The following is a 20,197-nucleotide window of genomic DNA, read 5'->3' on the forward strand; positions in this document are numbered from 1 at the left end:
TATTTAAAAAAATGTTCTCTTGTTACCGTATTAAGACAGCGCATTAAGGTAGACTGCGAATTTCAGATGTTATGATTTTCTCAGACCATTTGCGTGGTGATGCGCAGTTGCGCAGATTTCTGTACAGATTTCTACGAGACGAGTGTAGTGACGTCACAGTTGAGCACTCGAAGAACGACATTTCCGTGCAAGATGAGCTGCGAGAGAACAGCTGTCTGTGCGCAACGGCGTGAGAGAGTCGTTTGGCGTCACATTTAGTTATTGTAACACGTGTGCCGCATACGATTTTGTTTCTGCATAAAATACAATAGAAATTGAGGCTACTTTAGGTTAAGAGCTTTGATTGAGGGCTGTTCACCAGAATTTCGAACTTGGCACTCCTCTCCTGTCGGTGTCGCTGCAGCGCGGCGTCTCTGCACTGAGCTCATCCTGCGCTGCTCTTCGGCTCCGTCGACCTTTGACAGTGCAGTGCTGTAGGCGCGCTTCGGTTGGAAATTGCGATCAGCAGGAAGGTAAAGAAGCTGGCAGCAGTGCATGACTGAGGCACATTCTGTCTGAAACAGGTATGTCAGGTGAATTGCCCGCCGTACGCTTTGATCATTAGAGTTAGTGCATAGGGTTGTGTTCATTAAATCTGCCAGAGGCCACCGACTGGTCATACAATTGTCCCCCATTGTGCACGTGGGTACGTTTGTTTTGTTTTACTCGTGGCGCCTTGATAATTTCTAATCTTTATTACTGATATTACACTCGTTCCTCATTTGTGCTACCAGTTAGTTCCAGATTTCTTTCATCCTTCTTCATAAGTTTTCCTCGTTTCGCCGGAACCACATCTTGCAGCTGTTTTGCATTTTGGCGGAAAATTTGTCTGCAATTTATAAAATCGCAGTACAGTTAATATTGTTCCGATTCTGAAATATTGCACAAAGCTAATGGGAAGTGGTACGAGTGAAAAACTAGGATACAGATACAAACTGGCATTGGGAGTATATTGTGCGCTGTCTAATTGCGGAGTAGGTGCTCAACACATTTCCTGTGGTGCAAGAGTGTTATACTGTATATTTGTTAAGCACAAATCTATGAATACAACACTTTAGAGTGTTTTGAAAGAAATGTTAACATTGGCAAGTGATAGGTAGATAGATTCCAAGAACGTGTGTGTGTTTGTTGATGCGGCCCAGGCTGACATCAGGGAGGTGGTTACAAGAAAGTGAAAAGCCTAATTCGGTGTTGAAGACGTACATCGCGAAATCAGTATTCATGAGGAAGTTTGACTGGTTATTGGAAGCTCAAATTTGACAGTTTAGGAGCTAGAACCGTAAAAAAAAGTCTATCTTATATGAAAAATAAACACGGGCAGTAGAAGGGAGCTTTGTTGCAGGGCTATATGGAGAGTTTGGAAAAGATATATAACAGAGCAATACAAGAACCAGGTGCGGTTTTGTTAAGATGTGTTTTTTATTACCAATTACAATGTGCTGCTTTTTAATGTACTTGTTATTTTTATTCTACTGTTTGTAGTAAAATATTTGTGTAAATATTCTGTACATTAGCAAGGTTTGTGAAGCTGAGAATGTTTGGTCCTGGACAGTATTTGAATGGGAGACCGTCCAGAAAAAGCTTGGATTTCTGCTGGAAGACATGTTGGTGTAACCATCTATGGAATGCTTACACTGTGGTCTGTGTGGATCCCAATGCCTCAGTGCAGTGACAGGGGAACTGCTGTAAAAATTGGAATTTCCCTTCTGATGATGTGTAAATCCAAGGTCTTGACTCTCTGTGGTCATAAAAGATCTCTGGCATCTTTCGAAAAAGTAGGGTGTTTCCTAAAGTCCTGGCTAAATTGTCCACCATGACCTTGTTGAATCTGGCTCGTAATCGTCCCCCATCTCTAATGGGCTAACTATCTCTTTCACCCCTTCACCAGTTACTAGTTGATGTGCCTTAAATATACTGTCACAGTAATGGCTGCATATCACACCATCCAGGTGGATGTTACACATTGATGGTGGTTGAGAGATTTCTGACTGTTTATGTAAAGTGCTTTTAATAGTTTAGAAAAGCACTATATACATGTACTTAATTATTTATTATTAAGTAAAACAATCGTACCACATATTCAAATTAAGAAAAACTACCTTTTACTTCTACAGACTACTGTTGGTTGCAAAGTGATGTGCACAATTCCAAAAAAGGCACAATTTAAATAAGAAAATCATTAGCATTTTTTCAGCTAGTCATTCAAATTGGATAAATAGCCTACACCCCTACCCAGAAGGCCTTATTAAGTATAACATGACTGACCCTGCTAGGATCGAAGTAGGTTGCTGTGCCCCCAGTTTAAATGGGTTTCTTCCAGACAGCCATAGAACATGTGATTATAGAAAGCAAGGGTTATTTAATTATATAATACAAATTCTATAGATTTTCAGGTGGCACAGAGATACAAATTGCACCCTATGTGTCTCCTGCTATATATTGTGGTGGGTAGGCTGTCTATGTGTTGCTTGAGCATTTAAGGATGAGCTGCGGTGGGTGTGGCAATGCACTATTGGTGCATGCTGCTAACCTAGGACTTATGCCTCCCAGGATAAATATAGGTGTTTCTGAGTGTTAGGATGACATAGATTTTGACCATGTTAATTCTGACAACTTAAAAGAAGTGAATAGATGATAACCAAATAGAATAACATCTGTTTGATGCTTTTCATCATATTGGAGACTTTAAATTTGATTAGATCTTTACATTTTATTTTTATTGTAATTGTAACTTATGCATGGTTGAACTATTTTCAGACAATCTTATTTAGTACGATAAGCAAGAAAGTTGACTGGGAAAAGTATAGTCTTATTCAAATTAATTTTTAACTCTCAGATCCTGTACTATAGCACAATATATTGTGCTCATATAGCATTTAAAACTAGTCAAATCTAGTCAGCCTTTTCAGGTGTGTGTTGGTCAGTCTGTTCCTATATTTAGACTCTTTAATGTTTATTGCTCAAATGTGGATTCTAAAGTAGATGTGCAGCAGAGTTTTAGTAAAAAAAAAAAATCAGAGTTTGCCTCACCTTTGCCCACTGGGAGCAACTCACAATAGATGTTTTGCCCATGTAAATAGAACCCTGTTGCATTCCTGCTATGACCTGGGTTTGGCAAATGCATGAAGCACCTTGGTGCAGAGAGCAAGATGCCATGTGGAGTGTGTAGCAGACATCTTCTGCTGAATAAAATGGGAAGAACAGATTTAATGTATTGCAGAATTGAATTACAATACTGAATGTTTTGAAACACAAATGGCAATATGATCATTTTGTGACCCAACTATTATGAAAGTATTGTATCCTGGGGTTCCTTGTAATTCCCTCCCAATTCGCTGCGCGAAAATTTTCAAATTGAAGTATCAAGTATGCAGTCATTTCAAGAAAAATAATTTCTGAATATTGAGAATTTGAGTTATAAACTAGGATTATTAACCTTGTCTATTTTTATATGTTTTCATGCTGTTTACATAAAATGTTTTCTAATGCAGCCTTAAACTAATAAATATTGGTCTGATTTTGAGTTCTTTGATCTTTGACCCTCCACCATATTTATATTCTCCATCTTTGCCATATCACAAAATGTGATGTTGTTAGCTTTGGTTAATGAAGTGATGTTCAAAATGCATAACAAGGCAATAATTGATAACAAAATTAATTGGCATATGTTTTTATAACTGATCAGTTGTTGCACCCCAAATATTTATTACAATTGTTAATTTATTAATTGTAACTGTTAAGTTGGAAAAAATCCTGCCAAACTGGTGTTCATTTGATTATGGTGTTTAAAAGATTATTTATAATTGAAGTGCCAAATTTCTTTTTTTTTTCCCTTTACACTTCAAGTGTCATTCAAAATGCCTTCCTTGCTTGGGGTCAGCACTCCAACCTCTGCAATCCAGGAGAGTTTGGAAAGTTCAGGAAAGTTAATCGACAGACATCTTCAAGATGATCGATGCTATCCTGACCTTTCTGATCTTCTTGCTGTTCCTGCTCACAGTAAGTCAATTTTTCTGTTTTTAAACAAGGTGTTGCTGTATGAGATCATAATACTACATTTTAGTTAATATGAATTTATTTTAATTACATCTCAGATTAAAGTTTAGCTTTTTTTAAATTAAAATGTTATTGCTCATGTACAGTAAATTACACTACATTTAAAGTAACATCATATTTCATTTGTTGGTGTATTATCGTAGTACTTTTCCTCTACATACCCTTTACCTTTTTTCCTACAAGTGTAAGTATACTTGTCAAGTTCGGGTTGGTCCACTGTTGCACTTTAAGATGAACACACACACACACATACATAGCTATACGCATACACACAGACCCTAACCACAACATTGCCCCATGAATGACACACACACGCTGATTAACCTTTAGCACTTTAAACCACATAAGTGCTTTAGGAACAACACAGCCTGTCACTCAGCACTTTTTACAAATTAAAATTACAGATATCTTCAAATTAAACTGTGATTCAAAGCATAACTATGGTATATATCACTCTTAATTAGAATTTTAAGTAGTCAAAGTCATCAATTGTTGGCTTTCCACACATGCACCTGTAGGATTTCAATTTTGAAGAATTTTGATCAATTCTAGATTTTATTGGAGAGTTGGTTTGTTAATTTTGAATTCTGTATCAAAATAAATTTTTCAATGTTTGTATTTTTATCTGATGTATTTTACACAAAGGACTAGTAAATGTATTAAAGAACTAGTATACTTTGTTCTGTTAGCCCTGTATAATTCTACATGTCTTTTTATTTTACTGCCGTATTTCCTATAGGTTTCACAAGTACAACTAATATAAAGTAAAAAACCTTGCAGTGATTCTGTTTCTGGATAGATTATATGTTATGAAACTGCAGTCAAATAAGGCCTGTACCAGCACTGAGAGCCAAGCAAGATGCAGCTCTTATGTAATGCAACACCATCATAAGCCTGTCTCACACATAGCTAATTTAAAATTACTGGTAAACCTAACATGCACATTTTCAGAATTTGTGAGAAAAAACAATACTGAGAGAGGAATAAACAATATTCTAATATCTTTGATGTAACTATGAATTTATTAAACACATTTGTAAAACTTTTAAATTAAAAACTGCCTGTTATTTGCTTGGCAGTTACTTTTCTTTACATGCAGACAAGTCCAAACTTGTGAAGACTGTCAACAATTATACTTTTTCTGCCTTAGAAAATAGGAATATTTTAGGGGTAGTATTTTCCATGGTCTTTGCTAGGAAGTGTCCAATTAATATTTAATGCATTTTATTTATATAGTGCCTATCCCATTCTCATGGCGCTTCGGCAGTTATGGTTATATATGGTAGAAGGTCAGGCATTTTTGGCAGTTTGTATGGGTATAGGTTTCAAATAAAATTTGAAAGCTACATTTTTATTATTAGAAAATTATTGTTTTAGTGAAAATGTGTAGACATACATAAGGCTGAATAATTCTGTATTTGCACATTTATTATATTTACTTTTTGTTTACTAGTAAATGCATAATAATACCACAGCCTGAAGATATCTGTGCCTTTGGGGTGTAGATTATGTTAAAATGTTCAGTGTGTTCCTTTCCTTGTATAAAAGAAATATGTTTAGAGTTTGTCAGGGACTGTGTCAGCATGCATCTGTAAAAGGCCAAAATATGTAATCTGATTGTATATTGCGTTTCATAAACTGAATGACGATTATCTTTTGTGTAACATGAATTAGAAAAACATGGTTTTGAATTTTTCCTTAGTGTTTTTTTTATATAAATTGCTTCTCAATATGTATTATTTCTCTCCAATTACTGTTGTTCACTAGACTAATATTTATGTTAATATTTATTAACATAAATTTATTATAATCTCATTTTTTTTCTAGATATGCCCACTCTCTCAGGAATGAATGATATGGATTACCCCCTACAAGGACCCAGTCAGATGACATTTCCTATTCTTCCTGAGATTAGTACTGTACGCAGAGTTCCACTTCCTCCAGAGCTGGTGGAACAGTTTAGCCGTATCCTTTGAGCATCAGGAAGTTCAGCTCATTACTAGATTATTGGATTACATTATTGGATGCTTTGTGTTATAACTGCCTTTATGATTAATGTAGCTGTTTTTCAAATACTTGCAATGCTTCCATTTGTATAAGCTGGTGATAGGTTTGCCTCTCATATCCCAAACTTCTGTGTGTTAGGTTAATCAGTGATTCTAAATGTGTGATGCAGGAGTTTGAGTATTTATAATGCATGATTGAACCTTGCAATAAATTAGTGCCCTAGCCGGGGTAATCTGCTGGACTTTGATGTTGGAATGTACAAAAATTGATGTGTGGATAGATGTGTATTCTAGATGTTATAATTATACTGCTTCCTGATATGCACCTTATCTCAGGGCACCTTCACAAAATCATTCACACCATGACAATATACATTTGGCAGTTAATATGCCTTGAGTGCATTTAAGAAGCCATAGACATGCACTTGTTCTGTACTATAAAATATAATGGCTTCTAACAGCCTATATTCAAAGCATACCAATGAGTTTTTACTGTCTTTAGCTTTATAATATCAGTTAATGATCAGTTTTTGAGAAAAAAGTTAACCAATTTCAAGACATTTGTTAATGTAAGGAGTTTTTTTCAACTATTTATTTTATCCTTAAACTCTTCCAGTAAGGTCAGTCCTTCGGGGTAGAGCAAACTTTTCTTTTCTGTGAGAAAAAACTGTAATTCCAGATTTAGTGGAGCTTAAACTTAAAAAAACCAGCTGGTAACATTTTCTTTTTATCTACAAAAGGTACTTTGAGAAAAGCTTTAATATATTATATCGTATTCATTACCCCCTATGTTTTCATATCAAGTGAAAAAGATGCATTCTAAGAGAGAAAGAGAGAGAGGTTTGGAGCAGGTGCTGATAGCACGTTGCCTCGCCCATCACATGATGAACCACCTGGGTTGGGACCCAAGTGCAGCGGGTGACACCTCAGCAGCACACAGGAAGTGCGAGTTTTTTGTGGTTACTGGAGTGCCAATCCTGCCACCAACCCCCAAGTTTTCTCTGTAAGTTGGAGGACCTGCTTGCAGGGCTGGATCCAGATTAACATCATACCCATGATGAAGCAATTGCAGGTTAACGAGCCTTCCTCAAGGGCCCAATGAAATAGAATCTACCAGTAACCTTCTGATTACTGGTACAGATCCCTAGCCTCAGAGCCACTACTCTGCCCTCTGTGCTTTTCTGTGGGTTTAAGCATTTTTCTTTGCAACTTTCGATCAGCATATTTTTGAATAATATTCTGTGTTCATATTTTTTGTACTTAATTCTTTACATGGAATATTGATCAGATATGCAATGCAACTGTATGATGGGTGTTTTTCCAGAGATAAGTCGTGCATGGTTGACAATTGACAGTGATATATTTATGTGGAATTATGAGGATGGGTATGTATGAACATAAATTATTAAAAGATTGCCAAAAAGACATTTAGTCTCAACAGCATGTGGTGAATTACATCAGTAATTTAATGGACGATATTAACAATATAAGTTAATATTATCTTCCTTTATCAGAAATGTGGTTTTAAATTAATTAAATTTACAATTCAATAATTTCATACATGCTGTATATATTTTTATTAGTGGTGTCACATGGCAGTATAATTCTATTAATTGCAATGTATTCAAAAGCCTCTTCTGAAAGTTTATGTCCATTTTTTTCACTTGTTACTTTTTATTTAACTAAATTGATCAGGATAATTGCCTTTTTTTCTAAACCAAACATTTGTAACTTGGCAGCAGTTGTGTACTTCTCTTTTTATAATTGTTTTCCAATGAAAAACAGTCTTCTCTGTATACACACACACACACACACACACACAGGTACTTGTCGACTTGTGACTCATGACTGTTCAATTTACCACTGCTAATGCGTCTCACATTTGGACGTGACTGTTGAAAACATGACAGATTTCACCATGCCAGCTCTCTTCTTTCTACTATTTCTAGTTGCTGTATGCCATGACTCATTAATCTTGAGCTCTGTTTATTACCTGCAGTAGTTTCGACTAAGTTCAGTTTATTATTGATGGCGATAATTAATTATAACTAAAACAATAAACTCAAACAGTAAACACTAACACCAGTATCCAAAACAGTCCAGTCTAGCAGGAGCAGTTGAAGGTGGATGTTTGAATGAAAAACTCTGTGAACAGCCTGCTGAAAGAGCTGTAAAGTTTAAAGAATCATGATGCAGTGTGAGGTTTGAGATGATTGGGAGCGCTTCCTCAGACGACATATCCAGTCAATTTGAACTCACACAGACAGGCAGGCATAGGACAGCACATATAGTACATGCAGGCTGAAAACTGTAATCCAATTGTGGATAAGAGGCGTAACAGATGGATGATTGTGATCCCCATGGCGTCTTTAAGGCTCCTTTTTAAAGGTCCCTCCTACTCAGTCTTTCTTCATAGCGGCTGCTGCGCCCTCTGAAGCTGTCCAATAGTGTTAGAACACTGGGGCTGCTTGGACATATAGGAATTTTAACTAGAGCTGCTACAATTTAGAAGATTTATTATACAGTACTATATATACATACGGTCATGTTTGAATACATATACTGGAAACTCTTACATCCAGATCAAATTACGACTGGTAGGTCAGAACTGAATGTGGTTTTAAGTTGATAAGAATCTTTATATTAATATTTTTATTCATGCTGCACTTTATTAACACTGTGTATTCTCTTTAAAGAATGCAACACATGATTTTACTCTTACAATTTAAAAAAAAAAAAAAAACAAAGGCACAAGATATTTTTAATCTTTTTTTCACTACACTGTGAATTAAATAAAATGTTGCAAATCATCCCATCAAATACAATCCCTTGTGTGTGTGTGTGTATATATATATATATATATATATATATATATATATATATATATATATATATATAGTGAAAGATAGCAGCCCGGACACCATTTGCTCCATCACCCACGTTTATTTACACAATTATATACAAAGTCAAATTCACCGCCACCAAACCCCCCAAAGTCTAGGCTCTCAATAGCCACTCCAAAGTCTAGGCTTTCAATAGCCAATTTCTTCACACACACGGGCCTCTTCTCGCCTCCTCTGCCTCGACCTTGTCTTCCTCCTCACCCGACTCCAGCCTTGATTACAGGGCGGCGGCTCCTTAAGTAGGTGGCTGATTGGTGACCACACCCAGCCACCTGGGACACTATAAATATATATATTTATTTATATTTATTTATTTATTTTGTAGTGTGTGTGCAGCATAATGCATGGAACTGGTAGAGGAGTAGAAGTAATGGGTGGTGGCAACTCTCGGGATTCAGGTGTTATGTTTTATATATAATTTTTAGTTGTAAAATTTAGCGTTCATATACTGTAAATCAATACCTGATGTTGATCTCTTGTATTTCTGTTTCCCTCCCTTGCAGTGCCGATGTTGCATATTTTGATGGTCTCAGTGAAACTATTTTGTCTGTTGGTCTTGTGAAGCCAAAAGAAGGTAAGGGTTATTTCATTATTTGATGTGTGAACATTGTGTTTGTAAAGGTAGTGTAACTCTTTATCTTTTAATTAGTTATCTTTAAAACCAAATATTTTGTTGTTGAATTACAATCAATTGTTTGAATCTATGTTATCTGCAATAATGTGTAGGATTTCCACTGAAAAGTAAATTCAGACATCTTAGTTTGACAAGTTTGTTAAAAAGAAAATGTAGTACAAGTGACCCTCAGGTTATGAGCAAGTTCTGTTCCTGATGATGTTCTTAACCTGATTATGTATGGATGTCAAAATATAAAATGCCTTTTAATGGAAACAGCAGAAAAAAATTATAATGCCGTTTCAGCATTTATTAATAAAATGACAGTGGAGCAACGTTACTCTAAATAAATAAATTATAAAACTATTAAGTTTTGGAGATGACAAAGGCAAAATGATAGCATGAAATCCCACCACTAACTCATTGTTGATCACCCAACAGAAACATCCTGTCTTTGTTATAGGATTGATATGAGCATCACCTCCCTTCCAGCTGCTATACCTACTGAGACCGCGCAACTGGAACTGTACTTGGGATGGTAGGAATTACAAACACTGCTCAGCTGGCCAACAGCCATTTAAGCTGCTTACTTTGTACTAAGTTTACAGTGCAGCTACCTGGGCAACCGGTTACATTCATCAAACATGTTCATGAGAACAGAAAATGTTTAAAAACAGTGACAAAGTTCATAAGGGGCAGTACTATTTCTCACCATTTGTGATGGTTGCTAAGTATTCATCTGCTTCAAAAGTAGTTTACATTAGTCATAAGTAAAATATAGAATGCTCTAGATGAAAACTAATTGATATTAACTTGAAAAGAAATTTTTCAGAATTTAATATTCTTGTTTGTATATGTGGAATCACTGTTTCCCAAGACCACCATAACCTAAGATTCGCCAATGTATACTGCATTTAAATTGATCTGCACTATTATTGAGTACTTTTCCACTTTGTAAATTTAAAAAGTATTTCTGTTCAAATGAGCAATAGGATTTCAAATTATTAAATTTCTCAGACAGTTCAGTTTTGCTTTTACACATCTCTGTTGGAATGAATTGTGTATAACATTTATTGAGTAAGGGAAAAATGTTTGTTTTTGTAGGAATATTTCAGCCTCATATTCAGTACCTCTTGGTGATGGCTACTCCAGTGGACATAGTGATTCTTGGGGTTAGCTTTTCTGGATCCCATGCAGGTATGATTCATTTTCATTGATAATTACATTTTAAACATAATTTTTCTTTAAAAAAATTACTCATGTAAACACATGTTCATTTTAAAATGTCAGTGTCATCTGTACAACGTATTAAAAATTACAATAGCAGTTATTTTAGAATGAAACTGGCGGCTGTCAGTATTGGATTAGTTACTTGCAGTGTGAAATCGGTATTTGCAACATATGAAGAATAATTCAAATGTCTTTGGTTTGAATCCATTTTAAACCTAATCTTTTATCACCATCTTTCCATTCTGTCTTGGACATTGTACTATGGAGCATCGACTTTAAAGAATAACTAAAACAAATCTTAAAAACTTTGAGAATTCAGCCATTTCATACTTTATAAAACACTGGTGCCATGCTCTGGCAGGCTACCTTGTTTTCTTAATAGCCACTCACTGTGGTTCTTTGTGTATAGAGGTTAGTTCTCCAAAGCTGCATTCAACCATCATAGCAGTAGTTCTCAACTTCTGACATGGAAACAATTACCAGGTGGTAAAAGGGAGGCAAAATTGAGGCAGAGTTGTTTGGGAAGGAATGGATGAAAGTAATAAACAAATCTTGGCTCAGAGGTTGTGCAGAGAGATGTCAGATATGCATTCTAAATTTGGCATTCAGTATAAATTTATTTCTTTTGAACTTGTTTGGTCTATCATCATTTTTAGAAGTGTTTTAGGGATTACCAGTTTCATGAAGAAGAATATATGACCAGGAACAAAGACAACATTAAAAATTAATAATAAAATATATTTCCTTTTCGTAGTAATGTTTATCAATATTAATCATGAGCTGAAGAGTCACACCTATTTAGTTACTGTTTTCGTTCCTTCAAGAAATAATACAGAAATAGACTGAGTGTTGTGTCACACAACTGGAACTTGACATAAAGATCCTCAAAGTAATGTCTCCTGTTAACGGTCACTAGGTAAATGGTTACTGCAATCCTAGTACGAAATACAATTAACAACTTGTCTGTTAAGATACTACATCTTTTAAGTACATCCTAACTATTTACTGATATTATAAAATTAGTTACAGATTTTACTAAATTGCTTCTTGGCTCCTCTGATGAAATATACAATAAAGAAAATGTTATCCGAACAAACAAATATTTTTTCTGATCTAAAGTCAATGACCAATATCTTTCATTTTGTTCATTTTTATCTTGAGAAATTTGTCAGGGCAGCACTGAAGTATTCTATTAGGAGTGTGAGATATTGGCAAAAAACTATATCTCAATATTTTCTGGGACTTTGAGGATAATGAAAATTGGACAATATGTTGCATCTTTAAAAAAAAAAAAAAAAAATTTGTAAAAGTCTTATTGACCTAGCTTGGTCTTGATAATAGGATATTAATTGAAGCTTACTCATGAGATTAATGAAAACAAGAGTTTCCAACAAAAAAAGAGTCTTGTAGATTTCCTGAAGTAAAATAACAGAAAAGCGTTAAAATCACCAGTCAAAGTATTACTGAGATCATACAATGCAAGTATGAGTAAACAATTTCAAAGGGGCCTACAGGATTTTCACAAACATTACACTAAGACCAACAAAATTATTATAATGAGAACATTTTAAACAGACGCTTACCCTTAATGTAAACAAGATATGAATTCAGAGGGAATAAAATACTAATCACAATTGAAATAGAGGACATGAACATTACAGGGTGGATAAACTGCTCTGCTGTAAGGTGAATTGTGCAGCATACAAGCCAAAACAAAAATCTAACATACTGTACTATTGTGTGAAAAACAATGTACAGAAAAAAACTATAGTATTTGTAAACAGGTTCTGTCATATATTGTACAAAGATACAAAAAAAAATAACATTTTTAAACAAATTACTAACTTCAAGTTCTGTCCAATATTGCATACAAATATCAGAAAAAATAAAACAATTGTAAAGTTCTACTGAGGAAACTTCAAGTTGTGTGACGGAAACACTGGTCTGTCCAAAGCATCTGGCTTCATAGCACGATTACATGTTACATTTCCTTCAGTGCTTAAAGCCCTCTCAGGAAGGCTGGTTGAGGCAGGGATGCACAGTCACTTTTCTGGTAAATTTCCCCTCTCATATGTTAATGTACTTCTTGTGTTTTCCACCACTTAAGTAGCTCTTGATTGCTTTTTCGATGGTGGTGTGCAGAGACTCTCCTTCTCTGAATTGCTGTGTTTTATTTATTTATTTTTTTAACAGCTGCTTTTAAAGCCTTAAAGGCTTTTAAAAAAATGTTTTTGCTCCCTCCCTTGTTTCATCATAGTGGGGTGAGTATTCAGTGATTTGTAGGAGTGCTTTAAATAATGAAAGAAAAAAAATGTGCTTTGGAATCAAGGAAAACCAAGACGGCTTGCGAAATAAAACACTCCTCATAGGCATATGCTTCTTATGAGGATGTTGTGTAGCCAGTGAGGATGTACTCCACAGTGTCTCAGTAGAAAGTGGTGATCATAGATGGAGATCTCTATGCTCACTACAGATGTCTATGGGAATAAAGTGATCAGTGAGAATTCTTGACAATAACTGAGATGTTTGTTCCCATACTAGGAACCTCTTCTCAGCCTCCCTGACGCTAGTAGAGCATATCTATCTCAATAAACAAAAAGTTTGATCTGGTACTGAGAATCTAATTATCACTTTGTAAGAAGTAGAGACTCAGGGCACAGTGTGCATATTTCAGAATCATATTAATCACATAGAAGAAAGGTGTTTTATAATATTTTACTAAAATAGGTCATGTGAAAATGGAGTTAATGGATTTGTTGCAGGGGTTGCTTTTGTTTTAAATTACATAAATAAGTTCTATAACAGTAACCAATCAGTTTGGTTAAAATGACAGAAGTTTTGCAAATTAATAGATCTCATACAGTCAACCGAATTACCGCAAATGGACCTGCTCAAAATTAAAATGTGGAATTGATTATTTTAAATATACTGTATATATTAATGATTTTAAACCTTTGCCTAAATTTAACATAAGAAGTAAATATTTTAGTTTTTCTGTCATGAAAAATAATCAGTGTACCATATTTTTCACACAACACTTCCAAAACATTGAATTTAAATTTTGAAAGTCCTACTTGCGACTTTAATTATAGTTAGTTGTAGGCTATCAAGTTTCAAACAAATATAAGTGCAAATAATTTATATAAGGATCACCAACTATTCCGTTACCCTGAAATTGTGAGTCTATAATTTTCAATGAAAATGTTAATCTTTGTCATTTCTGTGCAGGTGCAGATGTCTTAAATGAAAGCATGTCATTTGGAATGCAGTTACTTCCAGATCCACTGTATTCTCTCCCAACTGATAACACCTATCTTCTTACCATTACTTCCACTGAAAATGGACGAATCTTTTTGGGAGGAAAAGATGGCTGTCTTTACGAAGTTGCTTATCAGGTAATAAACCTTAGTATTGTATAAAAAATTGCTAAATTTGTACTGTTGGTGAGATTTTAAAACTTTGCATGTCAAACTTACTAATATTACGAAGCATGCATGATTATATGGTGCTGTTTTTAAGATTAATAAGCTTTTTTAGTGAACTATTCTAATGTTTTGGACAGTTTTTTATGAATATTAATTTACATTTATATATATATATGTTTGTTTTTATTAGGCTGAAGCAGGATGGTTCAGTCAGCGTTGTAGAAAAATAAACCATTCAAAAAGCACACTTTCCTTTTTAATTCCGTCTTTACTACAGTTTACATTTTCTGAAGATGGTAAGCTATTTCTTATTTATTTTAATTTGGAATATTCATCCTCTGTAAGCTAACACATACATTGCTAATGTCATATTAGAATGGGGAAACTTTCTAGCATGAGTAGTGTTACTTTTGACTTGTCCAGACTAAATTTAATTATATTTTTTGCCCATTTTAGAATTTTCACATTGCTTTTTATATTTCCAAATTAATTTTTGAGGATGAGCCAGAAAAAAAAAATTATATTGGATTTTACATTGTCACCATTAGGGATGCAACAACTAATCGTCATAATCGATAATAATCGACTATTAAAAATGTTGGCAATGGTTTACTTTCATCGATTAGTTGATTATGCCATTAGGCTGGGTATGTTGTGCTGCACAATTGCCTAACTACTTTATTCAGTTGTGAAAGCATTTCAAAAAGGTAGATGGTAGGCAAGAAAAGACCGTGTGACCTATGAGTTTTGGAGCCCTTTACTCTGAACTTGGAAGAAAAAAGGTTGTCAGTTGCAAAATGTGTGAATCTGACCTCATATGGCATAAGAACACAACTGAGATGCACAAACATTGGGCTTTTTGTATGAAGAAGACTCCGCCATCATCCCAGTAATTTGAATGTTACCTCAGTGTTGCATGATACAGATTTGTGAAAGCAATATTTGCTAGGCTAGGCATAATGAGACAACTTTCGGTTTGAAGTAAGGAGTGTTTTGAGCCATAATCTGGTGTACTATCATGGGAATAAAACACAAGCATATGCAACAGAATTTCATGATAGGCAACTAAAAATATGTGTCATTAGCCACTATCTAATACACATTTAGATTTCCACTTGCCATATTTGTTGTTTTTTTTTTTTTGTTTTTGGACGCGGTCACAACATGGTGCTGCATTACATGCTTACAAACACGTGTAATATTAGCATATGTGTTTACAAAAATGGCTGCAAAGAAACGCAAGTGCATACCCGAGCAGAAAACCTTTCTTTTGTGTGTGTGTGGAAAGGAAATCAAAAACTGTGGTGGTAAATCTCACAGCACATCAACTGCGAATGATAGGCTTGTTTCTCATTCTATCCCAAAAGATAGGAGCAGGGTGGAAAAGCGAAAGTTCCAGACTAGCTGGCTATAAGAACAATTGGCTTTTATACAATCTGAACTAAGATGTGATGATGTGCAAGTACTGCTGCAGGAAGTCTAGTTTATCCAGTAAAACAAATTTTGTGAGAGGATCACACAGTTTCAAACAAGAAAATCTACCAGCACACTCTCAACAGCAAATGACATGCAGCCGGCTGTGACAGTGTGTTGGCTGCAAGAAAATGTGCCAAAGAATTTGTGGTAGCAAAAGGTTACCACACACAAGCAAGACAATTGATGATGTAAAAAGATATGAACTTTCAATTAAAATAAACTCATTTTATTCTGTAGCAAAAAAAGAACTGAGTTTCACATGAATTAAACTATTTTGTTTCCAAAGGAAAATAGTCTGGACATTTACCAACATATGACAAAGATACGTTTTGGGCTGAGCTAATTTCAAACATTACTGCAGACTTATGAAAAAAAAACTAATAAAGTCATGAAGGTGCAACATTGTGGTGGCCACAAATTTACATTATACTTTGCCAGTAAACAGAAACTGAAAAAAAACATAAATTATATGTTTTATTTTGATGCGTTGGTTAAATGTATTTCTGAATACATAAGCCACATGGCAAGTTTAATTTGTAGAAAACTGTACTGCTTTTAAGGAAATTTTGTGTGTGTGTGTTCTTTGCACAACCAGTACCAGAATTGCTACTAAGTGTTTTATTTCTGTTTATTACTATATATTTTCCATGTATTAATATAAAAATGTTGTATAAAAATTATATTTTGTTTAAAATATCTACTTCATTTTTTAAAAAATACATTTCTGAAAAATTCTCACAGACCTGTTTAATTGGTGAAAGGTTCAGTTTAATGGACTTTATATGTTTCATGTCAAATGGAAAAAAAAATGACAATCCAATTAACCGAATGACAAAATAATCAACAGATTAATCGAATATCAACATAAAAATTAGATACAGCCATAATGAATTTATGTTGGAATTTTGTGTCAGTTGTTTAGATTTGTCTTACTCTAAATCTCAGTTTTTCATTTGGCTTTTTGATTTTTATTACGTTAATGTGATACTTGTGACAGGTTTGCACCAGCTATCTTGAGATTAGTTCACTTTTTGAACTAGAAAAAGTAACACTGTATTAGTAAACCCAGTCTTAAATGTAGCATACTGTATATTTAAATGTTCATGTTCACTGCATGAAACTGATATTGGTGAAATGGAAAGACAACATGTATAGTTCAATAATGTAGATTATTATTATTTTTTTTTATAAAGTTTAGAATGCATAATTTGCAGAACTTGTCCACTGGATGTGCTATGGGAAGGAGGAATCCAGTGATGATTTGAATTTTGTATTGACCATGCCTTCATCTGTAAACATAGAATAGCTTTATTTATTTCTTTATTTTGTAAGTATGGAGTCTATTTTCTAATTCCTGATACAGACTGACAAGGCATAAGGCTTTCAGCTACCCCTATGATACACTGCAGACTCTAGTTTAAGAACAGGGAAACATAGAAAAAAGGGCATGGTTCCATGTAGTATTAATGATGCTTAATGATTAGTAAACATTTAATATTAAATAAACAACAATACCCAAAATAATCTGAGGTTGATACCTCATGGCACTTTTCAAAGGGCCATTTTTTAAAATGAGATTTTAATTATTTGTGTTAGAAGAGCTCATTCCTAGTGGTCGTATAATGTGTTGTTCATACAAAAAAAAAAAATGAGTTGTGGCTAAAGCACTGGAACTGTGCAGAACAAATTAATTTCTTAATTCTTTTATCATACAGATCCCATTGTGCAAATTGTTATTGACAACTCTAGAAATACTCTTTATACACGCTCAGAAAAAGGTGTTATTCAGGTAGGTTGATTGTTTAATGGCTATTTTTTGTGCATAGTTCTAATTAGGAAGTGTTTTATAATTACTACAGAACTGTTATGCATACTGTATATACAGGACTTAAAGTTCATAACAATTTGGTCAATTTAGATTTATAAAAATATTGCTTTCTGGCCAGCAACGGTTTATATGTATATATGTGTGTGTATATATATATATATATATATATATATATATATATATATATATATATATATATATATATATATATATATATATATATATATATATATATACACACACATACACACACACACATACACACATATACAGTACAGGCCAAAAGTTTGGACACACCTCCTCATTCAATGTGTTTTCTGTATTTTCATGACCATTTACATTGGTAGGTTCTCACTGAAGGCATCAAAACTATGAATGAACACATGTGGAGTTATGTACTTAACAAAAAAAGGTGAAATAACTGAAAACATGTTTTATATTCTAGTTTCTTCAAAATAGCCACCCTTTGCTCTGATTACTGCTTTGCACACTCTTTGCATTCTCTCGATGAGCTTCAACAGGTAATCACCTGAAATGGTTCTATTTTGAAGAAATACCATATGTAAATGGTCATGAAAATAAATAAAACACATTGAATGTGGAGGTGTGTCCAAACTTTTGGCCTGTACTGTGTATATATATATATATATATATATATATATATATATATACACACACATATATATACACACACATATATATACACACACATATATATATATATATAAACTGCTCAAAAAATTAAAGGAACTCTTTGAAAACACGTCAGATCTCAATGGGAAAAAGAAATCCTCCTGGATATCTATACTGATATAGACTGGGTAATGTGTTAGGAACGAAAGGATGCCACATCGTTTGATGGAAATGAAAATGATCAACCTACAGAGCCCTGAATTCAAAGACGCCCAAAAATCAGAGTGAAAAATTATGTGACAGGCTAGTCCATTTTGCCAAAATTTAATTGCAGCAACTCAAAATTGTACGCAGCACTTTGTATGGCCCCTGTGTTCTTGTATACATGCCTGACAACATCGGTGCATGCTTCTAATGAGATGACAGATGGTGTTGTGGGGATCTCCTCCCAGATCTGGACCAGGGCATCACTGAGCTCCTGGACAGTCTGAGGTGCAACCTGGTGGCATTGGATGGACCAAAACATAATGTCCCAGAGGTGTTCTATTGGATTTAGGTCAGGAAAGTGTGGTGGCCAGTCAATGGTATCAAATCCTTCATCCTCCAGGAACTGCCTGCATACTCTCACCACATGTCCAGGAATTGTCATGCACCAGGAGCCACTGTACCAGTATAGGGTCTGACAATGGGTCCAAGGATTTCATCCTGATACCTAATGGCAGCCAAGGTGCCTTTGTCAAGCCTGTAGCGGTCTGTGTGACCCTCCATGGATATGCCTCCCCAGACAATCATTAACCCACCACCAAACTGCTCATGCTGAATGATGTTACAGGCAGCATAATGTTCTCCATGGCTTCTCCAGACCCTTTCACTTCTGTCACGTGCTCAGAGTGAACCTGCTCTCATCTGTAAAAAGCACAGGGCACCAGTGGTGCATCTGCCAATTCTGGTATTCTATGGCGAATGCCAATCGAGCTGCATGCTGCTGGGCAGTGAGCTCAGGGCCCATTAGAGGACATGGGGCCCTTGGGTCACCCTCATGAAGTCTTTCTGGTTGTTTGGTCAGAGACATTCACACCAGTGGCCTGCTGGAGGTCATTTTGTAGGGCTCTGGCAGTGCTCATCCTGTTCCTCGTTGCCTAAAGGAGCAGATACTGGTCCTGCTGATGGGTTATGGACCTTCTATGGCCCTCTCCAGCTCTCCTAGAGTAACTGCTTGTCTCCTAGAATCTCCTCCATGCCCTTGAGACTCAGGGAGACACAGCAAACCTTCTGGCAATGACACGTATTGATGTGCCGTCCTGGAGAAGTTGGACTACCTGTGCAACCTCTGTAGGGCCCAGGTATCGCCTCATGCTACCAGTAGTGACACTGACTGTAGCCAAATGCAAAACTAGTGAAGAAACAGTCAGAAAAGATGAGGAGGGAAAAATGTCAGTGGCCTCCACCTGTTAAGCCATTCCTGTTTTGGGGGTCATCTCATTGTTGCCCCTCTAGTGCATCTGTTGTTAATTTCATTAACACCACAGCAGCTGAAACTGATTAACAACCCCCTCTGCTACTTAACTGACCAAATTAATATCCCATAAGTTTCATTGACTTTATGCTATACTCTGATTAAAAAGTGTTCCTTTAATTCTTTTGAGCAGTATATATATATAATATATATATTATATATACAGGGAGTGCAGAATTATTAGGCAAGTTGTATTTTTGAGGATTCATTTTAATATGGAACAAACACAGTGCTATCAGTCAATCCAAAATGTTAATAAACCTGAAACCTGAATGTTTCACAACGGAAATGTGAGTGTGAACATCATCAGGGGAATACATATGTGCGCACAATTATTAGGCAACTATTAGTGTGCAGATTTATTATGCAACTAAAGGAAAAATGAAAATGTTCCCATCTCACTTGTTTATTTTCATCTGTTATAGTGAGAATAATAAACAAACACCTCAAAATTTACAAATAAACATATCTG

At 35.0% G+C, this 20,197-nt stretch overlaps 1 protein-coding gene across 1 annotated transcript in view; it reads left to right on the forward strand.

Moving 5' to 3' along the window:
- Nucleotides 1–432: 432 nt before the first annotated feature.
- The window catches only part of nup155 (nucleoporin 155), a 112,321-nt gene continuing 92,556 nt past the window's right edge, over nucleotides 433–20,197 (forward strand). The window contains exons 1-9 of the mRNA XM_039750661.1: nucleotides 433–563; nucleotides 3,886–4,038; nucleotides 5,923–6,060; nucleotides 7,390–7,486; nucleotides 9,508–9,578; nucleotides 10,722–10,814; nucleotides 14,076–14,242; nucleotides 14,463–14,568; nucleotides 17,464–17,537. Coding sequence (XP_039606595.1) covers nucleotides 3,897–4,038; nucleotides 5,923–6,060; nucleotides 7,390–7,486; nucleotides 9,508–9,578; nucleotides 10,722–10,814; nucleotides 14,076–14,242; nucleotides 14,463–14,568; nucleotides 17,464–17,537 — 888 coding nt within the window. The 5' untranslated portion in view covers nucleotides 433–563; nucleotides 3,886–3,896. The remainder of the gene's footprint in view (nucleotides 564–3,885; nucleotides 4,039–5,922; nucleotides 6,061–7,389; nucleotides 7,487–9,507; nucleotides 9,579–10,721; nucleotides 10,815–14,075; nucleotides 14,243–14,462; nucleotides 14,569–17,463; nucleotides 17,538–20,197) is intronic.

The sequence above is a fragment of the Polypterus senegalus genome, chromosome 4 (genome assembly GCF_016835505.1).
Source record: "Polypterus senegalus isolate Bchr_013 chromosome 4, ASM1683550v1, whole genome shotgun sequence".
Classification (NCBI taxonomy): Eukaryota; Metazoa; Chordata; class Cladistia; order Polypteriformes; family Polypteridae; genus Polypterus; species Polypterus senegalus.